Genomic DNA, 12,983 nt, shown 5'->3' with positions numbered 1-12,983 from the left:
CTTAAAAACCCATTGATATGATTCAATAATATTCAATATTCAGCTAAATACAACCCCGACCAAATAAGTCCATAATTCTCCCACAGATGTTAAAAAATTTTTACCCCCTCCCCCACCTCCAAAATAAACATAGAGACTTAATCTGGGATCAAATGAGTTGGGTCTGGTATTTTTCGGAGGGCTATTTGTCACGGTGATGAAAGACTCCATTAGGATTGGGTTCTCCGGGGTTCCGTGCGGGGGAACCACCGTGCGGCTCTCTCGGGGATCCCTCTGTCATGCCTGCCACCTCATCCATTTTAATTTGTGTTGTTTTGTGAACCCAGGCAAAACGTGCGACTCCATCATCAATCACTGTGAGTGTAACCCCTGTTTTAATGGCGGCTCCTGCCAGAACAGGGTGGACGGCTATTACTGCCACTGTCCGTTCGGTGAGTAAAAGATGGACCGATCGTCCCGGAACAATTGCGCGCACCTAAAGTCACTTATTATTTGATGTTTATTTTAATATCATCAAATCATTAATGCCGTCTTACATTCCATGTATCCCCTGGTAGTTCTGTGGTCGTTGTTTTGATTCATCTATTTTGTTCTGTTAACTCGTCTTTGATTTTTGGGGATTTAGAATCAGAACAACGTTGTTATGATACGCAAGATCAAATGTGATTGTTTTTCAGCCTGAGAGGAATGATGTTAAAGCTTCTTCTAATTTAAAAAAGTTTACTTTGCAAACAAGCATGACTTGAGTTAGACAGCAGCTGTATCCGTCATGTGATTTCCTTAGTGTCCAACTCAGAGACACTGTTCCCCAGCTAGGACTGAATTAATAAGGAGCAGCTAATGCATAGGAATTATTCATCAGGTACCTGTTTTAATCCTCCTCTCTCCTCATACCTCCTCCTCCTTCTCCTGCTCCTGCTCAGGAGTGTTCGGTAAACACTGTGAGCTCAACAGCTACGGCTTCGAGGAGCTGTCCTACATGGAGTTCCCCTCACTGGATCCCAACAACAACTACATCTACATCAAGTTCGCCACACTCATGGACAACGCCCTGCTCATGTACAACCACGACAACCAGACCGGAGATAAGGCCGAGTTCCTGGCGCTGGAGATCTTTGAGGGCCGCATGCGCTTCTCCTTCAACCTGGGCAGCGGCACGTACAAGCTGAAGACCGCCATCAGGGTGTCGGACGGCCAGTTCCACACGGTCATCGCCAGGAGGGCCGGCATGGTGAGACCTTTGAGATGATCTTTCCTCCTCAGAGCTTTGGGTGGAGTTGAAGTTTGTTGATTTGTTGTGGTTTGTCACTTATATGAACTAACAAGGATGGTTCTGATAAAAGCATCTGCTTAAAGCCCTAAATGTAAAGTCTCTCAACAATAGATGTTTCTTTTGCCCGTTAAGGCTAGGAAATGTTGGATATCTGAAAGAATTTGGCCTAAACATTTCGTTTTTGCATCGTGAGATAGCTTCTGAAGTCCTAACCAAGTTGTGGTGTAAAGCACACATACATACACACACAAACACACATGAGCGCACACTCAACAACATATTAAATCACTTCCCAAACCACTCCGAAACACACAACACCACAAACGGGGCAACGGAAGTGATCTCACCCCCCCCTCCACCATCTTGTGTCAGTTACAGAAAAACACAAATATGTCGTCACCCTCCGCATCTGCACTTGTGTGCTCGGTTGGGTTGGATTCATGTTTTAAGTGAGGAGGACCGATGGAAAGCAGAAGAGATCCAAACAACAACAGCCCAGACTGCTTTAGAAAAACTGAACCCCTTCCAACTCTCCTCTTCCATAAACATGCTCTCATGAGGTCTCTGTTCCCCGTCAGAGCGGAGAGGGGTCCGGTAACTCGAGACGTCAATGGCCATCTTGTTTTGCTTCGTCGTCGAAGCACGGAAGTAATTAGTAAAGCGACCCCCTTTTCCCCGTCGACCAATCAGTGTCTCCGCTGGTTAGGCCGCGGCGTGCCTGTGAAGATAATGGCTGGGACGCGGGGAGCAGGATGTCAGCCGAACCAATCACAGGAACACGACCGCAACCAGCGCAGGGGAACAGGCGCTTAGAGTGGCTCGCTCGGAGCCGGGGCTGATCAGCGCCAGGAGCTTGACGGGAGGAAGTCACTGAGGCGGGAACAAAAAGGGAAAGATCAGTTTGAACAGAACAGTGCAAAGCGTTGCGGTGCTACGTTACAGATGGACGGCATCGTTCTGCAGAACGAAAAGTTGAAAATGGTTGAAGCGTATGACAGAAATTGTTGATATCGTTTAGAGTTCCTGCTCTGTCGGACTGGAAACTCCTTGTTTTTGGAGTTCAGTTCAAATTCCTCGTGGTGATTTGGCCAAAATAGTAACCCAGTCCCTGCTGGATTGGTGGCTTGTAAGAGAGTGTGTCATGTATGTAAGTGTCAGAGTGTTTGTGTCTGTGTATGTGTGTGTGTATGTGTCAGAGAGTGTTTGTGTGTGTAAGTGTCAGAGAAGATTACATCGGTTATGTTTGTGCCACCTGTGGTTGATTATGCGCGTGTGACACTCTCATGCTCACATCCACTTCCTCCTCATCAGCACTGACAGCAGACAGGGGGAGCGTCGAAACAGTGTGCAGAGAACTCCGTACTAATACTCAAGGTTGAATCTGAAGTGCACTCATCTCCGTCTTAAAGGAAATGAGCTTTGATGTCTTCGCTTTGTCTCCACGGTAACCGCTTTGGCGACACATGGCCGCTCTGTTGTCGCCACGGTAACCTGATGCTGTTGTTGCATGTGCAGGCGGCGTCGCTGACGGTGGATCTATGTGGCGAGGACCAGGAGGCGGGGTACTGTGCCGTCAGCAACGTGGCCGTACACACCGACTGGTGAGACGCGCACACACACGTAGAGAGACACACACACACACGCACGCACACACACACACACACACACACACACACACACACACACACCCACACACACACACACACACACACACACACACACACACACACATCTAGAAACACGTACACACACACACTTTGTGTATTTTGTTTACGAGTTCATCTGGACCATTTTGTTCCACAATCAACAACCCTGCTGTGTGTGTGTGTGTGCGTGTGCGTGTGTGTGCAGGATCCTGGATGTGCAGCCCAACAGGCTGTCAGTAGGCGGAGTTAGGTTGCTGGAGCCCCTCCTCCACCGCCGTGGTCAGGTGACCTCTCACGACTTCGTGGGCTGCATCATGGAGTTCGCAGTCAACGGACGCCCGCTGGAACCCAACCAGGCCCTGGCCTCACGCGGCGTTCTGGACAGGTCCGGCGCACCTCCTTCTCTCCCCTCTCCTCCGCCTCTGTCCTCCCCTCTCCGTCCATCTCCTCTCTCACCTCCTCCCCCTCTCCTCCTCATCTGTCCCCCTCTCTCTCCTTCTCCTCTGTCTCTCTCTTCCCTCTCAACCTATCTTTTCTCCTCTCCTTCCACTCCACTCTTCTCTGTCCACCTCTCCTCCCATCTCCTCTCCCCTCTCCTCCATCTTTTCCTCCTCTCCTCCTCCCCCTAGCAGTGGGACATCTGTCCCGGCTCCCACAGTCTCTTAGCACCACAGAAGAAGAAGAAGAAGAAGAAGAAGAAGAAGAAGAAGAAGATTTTAGTATTTTTATAAACGGCTGTATTTTGTGTTTTTGTCCCGGTGCAGGGCGCTGGAAGAATGTGTTTTTTTGTGCGGCTGGTGAATGGCGGTGCCCACTAATCTTTTTATATGCTAATTCCCTCGGGAGTCTGTATGGAGGGGATTGTATGTGTGTGAGGAAGGGGTGGCGTGTGGGGGTGGGGTGGTACGGGGTGAGAGGGGAGGGGGTGTGAGGGAGGGAGGGTGTTAGACTACTGTCATCTGCTGTCTGTTTTTCGGGGACCCCTGCTGTCATGACGGGTTTGGCCCTGACTTTACATTGATCCCTCTGTCCTTCAGTCTGTCTGTGTCTCTCTCTCTGTCCCTCAATGTCTTTCAATCCCAGCCATGTCTCTCTGACTTACTCTCTATGTCTCTTAGTCTCTCTCTCACTCCCCTCTCTAACCCCATGTCTCTCTATCTCTTTCATGCTCTCTGATTGACTCTCTCTCTCTCTCTCTCTCTCTCTCTCTCTCTCTCTCTCTCTCTCTCTCTCTCTCTCTCTCTCTCTCTCTGACTGAGCCCCTATGTCTCGCTCCCCAGGTGTCCCAGGCTGGAGGGGGCTTGTACGGTCAGCCCCTGCAGACACGGTGGAACCTGTATCGACCGCTGGTCCTGGCAACAGTGCCAGTGTGTGGACGGCTTCACCGGGACCCACTGCGAGAAATGTGAGTCCACGCCTTTATACCTGAGAGTGAGTGTGTTCGTGAGTGAGTGAGTGAGTGAGTGAGTGAGTGAGTGAGTGAGTGAGTGAGTGAGTGAGTGAGTGAGTGAGTGACAGAGCTGTTGCTAGACAACATGCTAGAACCTGCATGACCCTTGACCTCTGGCAGTCTCAGGGATCATTAGAGTGATGCTTGGTCAGGATGAATACACAGGAGGTCCTCAAAATAACTCATTATTTCACCCTCTCACATCACTTACACCTATTCACCCCCACTCACTCACACTATCCATTTATCCCACACTCTTTCACCAAAACGTATTCACTATCTCACCCAAACACTTGGGTGAGTAAGAAATCTTTCCCTCGTTTGTTAATTCGTTTTGATAATTAATCTATTGTGTGACCATCATCTTTCATTATCTTCAGGCACTGCATTATTTATATTGAGTCATTTAGCAGACGCTTTTATCCGCAGCGACTAACAAGTGAGGCTTAGAACAATCGCCGCCCACCATCAGAGGAGAGGTGCTGCAGGAGACATTACCAAAGCTGCTAGCCAGAGAAACTTAGTTTGTAAAAGAACAACAGTCCAGACTGCAGTGCAGAGTAACTCTACCATAGAAACACAGTCAGTGATGTTTTTTTGTTACTACTGGAAAGGTTCTTGGTTTGATTGCCCCAATGTCTATGTAATTCTACATCAAATTAACAACCCAAATGAAACTGAACACTAACTAACAGCAGAGTTTACATTCACGTTTTACATTTAAGGCATTTAGCAGACGCTTTAATTCAAAGGGACTTACAAATAAGTACATTTGTCAGAAGAAAGAGAAACAACAAAATATCGCTGTAAGGATGTTCATAGAACCAAGTACCTAGCACTAACAAACACTAGGTTAACCCATCCCCTGTATACAACAAAGATAGCTAGGATAAGATGCTACACAATGCTAAGTACTATTAGAGTGAATAGTAGAGTGATAACTTAGTTAACAGCAGAGTGATAACTTAGTAAACAGTGATAACTTAGTGAACAGCAGTGATAACTAACTGAACACTAGTGAACAGCAGAGTGATAAGGTGTGTCCTGTTGACTCCAGACGTGACGGCGGACACGGCTCTGTCACTGGACGGGACGGGCCGCCTGGACTACAGCCTGAAGCAGGGCCCCAAACGCGACCTCCTACTGAGGCAGACCCTGCAGGGCTCCGTGACCTCCGACCCCACCAGGCCCAGCAGCCTGGAGGTGAAGTTCAGGACCCGCAGCAAGACCGGGACCCTGCTCCACGTCCAGGAGGCCAGCAACTACACCACCCTGAAGGTAGGGGGGGGGGAAGAGAGAGAGAGAGAGAGAGAGAGAGAGAGAGAGAGAGAGAGAGAGTGAGAGAGAGGGAGCGCGCACAAGTGTTTATGTGCACTATCCGTGCATCCACACTAAAATTGACAAGCGTCTAAACAGTGTGCAGAGAACTCCATACTAATACTGAAGATATCCCACGTGGGATTAATAAAGTCCATCTGATCTTTGGAGAGTGACACACTGATTGGTTCCTCAGCCCTGATTGGTTCCCCAGCCCCCCGGCCTCCCTGGCCCAGACACATGTTGCTGGTTGTCAATCACTTCATCCAGGAGCCACTTATCCCCGCCGGCTCCTCTGCTCACTGAACCCTCAGAGAGGGACCGGCTTCCCACACGGCCCGCAGAACCGCCCGGTACCGGACACATCGATACCGGACACACCGATACCGGACACACCGATACCGGACACACCGATACCGGGCGGCCTGTGGTGGTGGTCCGCGGTGTCTCCTCTCAGCCTGCGCGGTGTGTCATGTGACACGGGGGGGGGGGGGGGGTGTCAGCATTTCATCGTGTGGGCGCACCGCCGCCGTGAATCCCGGCCCGCGGCAACGGTGATTCATGGATGTCAGGAGACGTTCTCTAAAGGGAATCTCCTGACACGCCAACTCCTCTGATCGTCCGTGTCCTCCCACCAGCTTTAGGAATTAGCTTTTATTTATCGTGCGCCCTTTTTTCTTCGGTTCCACCGATTTTTCTTCTTCTTGGACGTTTATTTTAATCCAGATTTTCATCAGATTTCCAGGGATGCTTAGATCCTTTTTTTAGGGGAATTATTCCATTATTTTATTTCGAGCAGAACTTCGGCATTTGACAAGTTCGCCGTCCACCACTAATGTTTTAAGCGCAGCTCTAGCATCTCCATGCTACATTCCCCAAAAGTATTCAAACCAGACTTTGCGTGCCGTTTGTGAAGCCACTGGTAAGGGCATTATAACACAATTATAATAAAACTGATCAAAGATATTAAATAAGAGCAGGGATTGAATAGGGTATTGTTGCTCATGTTAAACGTTTCACAAGAATGTTTGCCTCGGCCCTGCAACTCATTAAACGTTAATCCCTCATTCCATCTCTCTCTCGCTCTCGCTCTCGCTCTCTTTCTCTCTCTCTCGCTCTCTCTCTCGCTCTCTCTCTCGCTCCCAAATCAAAGGCCAAACCTCAGATGGTTAAACGTAGATGCAAATGACAACACAAAAAAATGAATGTATATACAGGAGGAAAGTACATGAATTACAAGTGTCTCCCTCTCTCTCCCCCCTCCTTCCCTTCTCTCCCCCTCCCTCTCCTGCCTCCTCTCCCTCCCCCACCCTCCCCTCCATCCCCTCTCTCCCCTCCCTCCCCTCTCTCCCCTCCTCCTCTCTCCCCCTCCCTCCCTTCTCTTCCCCTCCCTCCCCTTTCTCCCCTCTCTCCCCTCCCTCGCCTTTCCCCCTCCCTCCCTCCCTCTCCCTCTCACCCCTCCCTCCCCAGCTGAGGAACGGTAACCTCCACTACCTGTCGGAGGCGGGTGCGGGGGGGAAGGTGGAGCGTACGGTGGGGGAGGCGGTGCTGTCGGACGGCCAGTGGCACACGCTGCGGCTGATGAAGAACGCCTCGGCCACCGCCCTCTGGGTGGACGCCACCCCGTCCCGCGTCATTCTGCACCCCACCCAGGACTTCGGGGGCCTGGGGGTCCTCACCCTTTCCTTGGGGGGTGTCCCGCCCGGAGCCAGTCAGCAGAAGACGGCCGCAGGTGAGCCCGAGAGAGGGGGATGGGGGGGTTGAGGTGGGTGAGGAGGTGGGGGAGGTGGAGGTTGATGATGATGTTTTTCTGGTGTGTGTGTTTGTGTGTGTGTGTGTGTGTGTGTGTTCGTGCGTGTGCGTGTGTGTGTGTGTGTGTGTGTGTGTGTGTGTGTGTGTGTGTGTGTGTGTGTGTGTGTGTGTTAATGTTCATGCCTAAAATACCATCTCTATGTGCATAGTGATCATAATTTGGCTGCCTTCAAACCGTAATAGATCTCCATGAAATCATTCATTTTTATTTTTCCATTGAAATAAACAGTGGACATGAAAAGTGTGTGTGTGTGTGTGTGTGTTCGTAGGTGGGAGGGCGTGTGTGTGTGTGTATGTGTGTGTGTGTGTGTGTGTGTGTGTGTGGGGGAGGGTATGTGTTTGGGGGGGAGTAGTGTGTGTTTGCTTGTGTATGTCTGCCTGATAGAGAGTTCCTATTTGAAACCCGATCCCGGTCCATCCCTCAAACGAGAGAGAGAGCTCAGCTAAAACCCGTGACCATATATGGTGTCAGCCCTGCCTGACTCCGGTCCGGTCTGCCCTCTGATCCGGTTCTGTTTGGACTGGGGAGATATACACTCAGGAAATTACAGTAGTTGAGTAAATGTTACTTTATCTTCCCATTCGCAGATTAATAACTAATAATACTCAGGAGTCGACTTTGCCTCGGAATGCGACGGCCCTGATGTTGAGGCGTGTTTACGAGCTCCTCATGACAGATGTAGTCCCATGAAGATAGCTTAGAGCAGGTCAGTCTAAGGACGTCTGCAGGGAGGGGAACCCCTCCGCTAGATTAGGAGGAAACATGTGCTGCCCGGGAAAACCCGTGGCCGTCTTACGGTTTGGTCTCCCATTGCTTGATTGGCGTTTCCAAACGCAAGTTTTTTCAAGCGAGAGCTAATGAAATGAAACAGGTGGATTCAATCTGGCCCGGGATGATTTCAATAACATCTATTTACATCAGCGAGGCGCATTGCAGGGGAGAAACACACAGAGCCCGAGCTGAATTAGTCAAAGGAACCCTCATCTGATCCAGATGTATGTTGTTCTGAAGCTCTCCTGAAACACTGTCAGATTCTCTGCAGGAGTCCTTCAGTCGAGTTCAAAAAAATTGGATTTCACTGAAAAGAGGTGTCTACCGCAAGAAGATCTCATGTCACCCTCACGATTACCCAACAATACCATAGTCCTTTAGTTCTGGTCAGAGCTGTCACTTTCTGTCACTTCTTAGGACCAGGTCCAGGACATTTTAGAAAGCCGTCAATGTTGTGGCCGAAAGAAAGGTTCCCTTTCAGGTCTGTGTGTCATTCCGGTCGCCCCGCTGTGCTGCTCCTTCTTAACTTACACCCTTTTTATCTCTCCTTCTCTCCTCTTGTCTCCAGGGTTTGACGGCTGCCTGGCCTACATGAAGTACAACGGGGAGTCCATGCCCTTCTCCGGGGAGCACAGCCTGGTCAGCCTGTCCAAGACCAGCGCCGCTGTCAAGATCGGCTGCCGCGGGCCCAACCTCTGTGAGAGCAGCCCCTGCTGGGACGGCCTGATGTGCATCAACCAGTGGTACACCTACCAGTGCGTCCCGCCCGGAGACTGCTCCTCCAGCCCCTGCCAGAACCACGGCAGCTGCGTTCCGGAGCCGCGCTCGGGCTACACCTGCCTCTGCTCCGAGTTCTACACGGGCCAGACCTGCGACACCCTGGTGGCGTGTCTGGGGGTGCAGTGCCCCCCTGGCACGGTGTGCAAGACGGCCAACAACGGTGGTTTCGACTGCAGCGCCGGCCCCTCAACCGAGCAGATGGTGCTGCCCATCTGGGCGGTGCCGGCCATCGTGGGCAGCTGCGCCACCGTGCTGGCACTGGTGGTGCTCAGCCTCATCCTGTGCAACCACTGCCGCGGCCGCAGCAAGACCCGTGTGCCCAAGGAGCCCAAGGACAAGCAGCCCAAGGAGAAGAAACCCAAGAAGAAGAAGGGCAGCGAGAACGTGGCCTTCGACGACCCAGACAACATCCCGCCATACGGCGACGACATGACGGTCCGCAAGCAGCCCGAGGGGAACCCCAAACCGGACATCATCGAGCGCGAGAACCCCTACCTGATCTATGACGAGACAGACATCTCGCACAACAACGAGACGGTGCCGAGCGCGCCGTGCGCCCCGTGCAACGGCCCCGAGCCCGACATGGAGCACTACGACATCGACAACGCTAGCAGCATCGCCCCGTCCGACGCCGACATCATCCAGCACTACAAGCAGTTCCGCAGCCACACGCCCAAGTTCTCCATCCAGAGGCACTCTCCTCTGGGCTTCGCCCGTCAGTCCCCGCTGCCCCTGGGCGCCACCAGCTACACCTACCAGCCGCAGTACAGCCAGGCGCTGAGGTCCACCCCGCTCAGCCACGCCCACTCCGCCTGCCCCACCCCCAACCCGCTGTCCCGCCACAGCCCCGCCCCCTTCACCAAACCCTCCTCCTTCTACCGCAACACGCCCACCCGGGAGCTGAACCTGTCGCGGCGTGAGGGCAGCCCCCTCCACCTGCAGGGCGATGCCCACCAGCCCCCGCCCATGTTCAACTACGCCACGCGCCTGGGCCGGCGCAGCAAGAGCCCGCAGACGATGGCGGCGGGCCACAGCCACACGGCGTCCCGGCCGGGCAGCCGGCTGAAGCAGCCCATCGAGCAGATCCCCCTGGAGACGGGCCCCCCCGTGGGGCTGTCCATCGAGGAGGTGGAGCGGCTCAACACGCCCCGCCCCCGCAACCCCAGCATCTGCAGCGCCGACCACGGCCGCTCCAGCTCCGAGGAGGACTGCCGCCGCCCGCTGTCCCGCGTCCGCAACCCGGCCGACGGGATTCCGGCGCCGGAGACGTCGTCGGAGAGCGACTCCCACGACTCGTTCACCTGCTCCGAGATGGAGTACGAGCGGGAGAAGCCGGCGGCGTACACCTCCCGCGTGCCCAAGCTGTCGCAGGTCAACGAGTCGGACGCCGACGACGAGGACTACGGCGGCCGGCTGCGGCAGCGGCGCTACTCCAGCCGCCGGGCGGAGGGCGGGCCGGGCGTGGCCCCAGGGCCCCCCCCGGAGCACCAGCACCACCACCACACCCTGCCGCACAAACTGGGCCCGCAGGCCGGGGGCTTCAACTGGGACAACTTGTTGAACTGGGGCCCCGGGTTCGGGCATTACGTGGACGTGTTCAAGGACCTGGCCATGCTGCCGGAGGACACGGCGGCCAGGGACATTGAGATGAACAGCGGGGACGGCTCCGTCACCATCCTAACGGAGGGCGAGGCCGAGCAGTACGTATGAGACTATTGGAGCTCCACCAGAGGGCAGGATGTATATAGTGAACTCTGGACTACACGACGGTGTCTTTTTTTTATTTTATTTTTTCTCTCAATAATTAAGACGACTTCCAATGCGGAAGGGCAGAAAGCGGCGCGCGTAACACGACTTGTTTTAGTAGTTTAACTCCTGCTGGCGCGGTTCCATTACTCCTCCATGTCCATGTCCAGCGGTCCGATCCGGTTCTCGTTGTTCCAGGCCTCATTACAACGTGTCGGCTGACATTGAGCGGCTCAGACCGAATTTTTGTCTGAAATTCAATTTGCCGACGGCGGAGCCGCGTGTACTCTATCTTAATCACACGCGCCTGCTTCCCATTACCGCCGCGGCCTCTCCTGGACCAGACTTCACTGCTTCACGTGCGGCTCTACAGCCGCCGGGGAGATAAGATGAGCGATAGAGTAGCCACGCTCACGGGAAGAGCATTCCTCCACCTCCTCCTCCGCCACACTCCTCCACCGCCATCCGGGGTCACTGTCCGTCTGGCCTCGTTAAGGAGAAGCAGGTGTGTGGGATCCGACCGCACCTGTGGACGTAGCCGCCGCCGCGCTAGCCGCTAGCGTGAGCCTAGCGTCGCTGTTCACACGATAGAGGAGGCCTGGCCGGCGGCGTGATCCTAGCCTAGCTTAGCGGAGAGCTGAGCTCCATCCTGGCTTTATCCTCCTGTCTGCCACCCTGCATGTAGCTCTACTCTCCTGGTCTATCTCTCTGGCTCTCCAGTCTTCTTTCCCCGGTCTCTCCCAAGTCTCCGTTGGCCATCTTTAACTCTTTCTATTCCTCCTCTTTTTGAAAACTTTTTGAAACACTTGAGGTGTGGACTCAGCATGTCTGCTGCCTTACAGACGCTTGAGGATTTGTTTGGTCCTCCTCTTGCTGTCTTCTTCTTCTTCTTCTTCTTCTTCTTCTTCTTCTTCTTCTTCTTCTTCTTCTTCTAGGACTAGAGGATTGTTCATCATTATCCTAAAACTCTTAGCAGCGTTTCCTTGCAGAGGCAGCCTAAACATATGAACTCTAAACTAAACAAAAGCAAACGAACAGATAAAGTTGTGTACATTTTTGTGATTCACGTGAATCCATGAGAAGTTATTTGTTGTCAGTCTTTTGTTTGGCTTGTTTTTTTTTTGTATTTGTGTATTAACTTAAATTACTTAAGCTGTGTTTGTATGGACATTTTCATATGCTGAATTGTATGTTCTTACTTTCGGGGAAAGTAAGATTGAAGACTTATTTTTTACATTGGTTACACACGTAACATCGGTATTTTCCACTTTTGATAAAACTATAACATGATGTATGCTTTGTACTTGTAAAAAGCCAATAACAGAATAAAAAAAAGTATTTATTTAAAGAGTGCCGGGCTCAGCTTTCCTGCGTACGCCACACACAGCCCCGAGGCTTCTGGGACTTCCTTAAAACAACATCAGCGTCTAAAATGTCGGCTCTCGGATTGGCAGGTCGCTCCGTTTAGCGGTCGGGTGGGGGCGGCAGGACGCACGCGGCACGCTGGGAGGACCTTATGTAACACGGGGGTCTAGACCCCGGCGGTCCAAACACAACAGACCCCCGCTCCATAGTATTTATACCCAGAGCTCATTGAGCAGAACGCTGGTTTGGTTCTGCTGCTCGTGGCTCAGTGATCCGCAGAGAAACATCCTTATCGCCTCGCTCACTAACGCACCACCAGGGAGGAGAGGCGGAGGGGGGGAGTTGGGGGAGAGGGTTGGTGGGGTTGAGAGAGAGAGATAGAGAGTAAGGGGTGAGAGTAAGAGGTGCAAATGAGGCAGAGAGGTGGAGGTGAGAGGGGGAGGTGAGAGATGGAGAGGGGAGTTGGAGGTAAGGAAGAGAGGGGGCGGGGGTGAGGAGAGATGGGCTGAATCCGACCCAACGGGGGGTGATGGGGTGGTTTGGGGCCCGTTGTGGCGCACAGCCAAGTCCAGTGAAGCCTGGTTTAGAGAGCAGGGGAACATAAATACATCTAGTTCCACATAATGTGTGTGTGTGTTTGTGTGTGTTTCGTGGAGGGAGGCTGTGTGTCTGTGTTTGTGTGCTTTTCGTGGAGGGAGGCTCTGTGTGTGTGTGTGTGTGTGTGTGTGTGTGTGTGTGTGTGTGTGTGTGTGTGTGTGTGTGTGTGTGTGTGTGTGTGTGTGTGTGTGTGTTTAATGGTCTGTATTATTATATAGAGTAGGC

General features: G+C 52.7%; 1 protein-coding gene across 1 annotated transcript in view; it reads left to right on the top strand.

The window, feature by feature from the left end:
• Positions 1-12,148, top strand: part of fat4 (FAT atypical cadherin 4) — a 98,046-nt gene extending 85,898 nt beyond the window's left edge. The window contains exons 10-17 of the mRNA XM_030367906.1: positions 327-431; positions 924-1,231; positions 2,789-2,874; positions 3,125-3,304; positions 4,200-4,324; positions 5,427-5,647; positions 7,157-7,418; positions 8,839-12,148. Of these exons, the coding sequence (XP_030223766.1) occupies positions 327-431; positions 924-1,231; positions 2,789-2,874; positions 3,125-3,304; positions 4,200-4,324; positions 5,427-5,647; positions 7,157-7,418; positions 8,839-10,760 (3,209 nt within the window). The 3' untranslated portion in view covers positions 10,761-12,148. The remainder of the gene's footprint in view (positions 1-326; positions 432-923; positions 1,232-2,788; positions 2,875-3,124; positions 3,305-4,199; positions 4,325-5,426; positions 5,648-7,156; positions 7,419-8,838) is intronic.
• The last annotated feature ends 835 nt before the right edge of the window (positions 12,149-12,983 follow it).

The sequence above is a fragment of the Gadus morhua genome, chromosome 10, assembly GCF_902167405.1.
Source record: "Gadus morhua chromosome 10, gadMor3.0, whole genome shotgun sequence".
In the NCBI taxonomy this organism is placed as follows: Eukaryota; Metazoa; Chordata; class Actinopteri; order Gadiformes; family Gadidae; genus Gadus; species Gadus morhua.
Note: the sequence above shows the minus strand (reverse complement) of the source record. Positions and strands in the feature narration are given on the sequence as shown.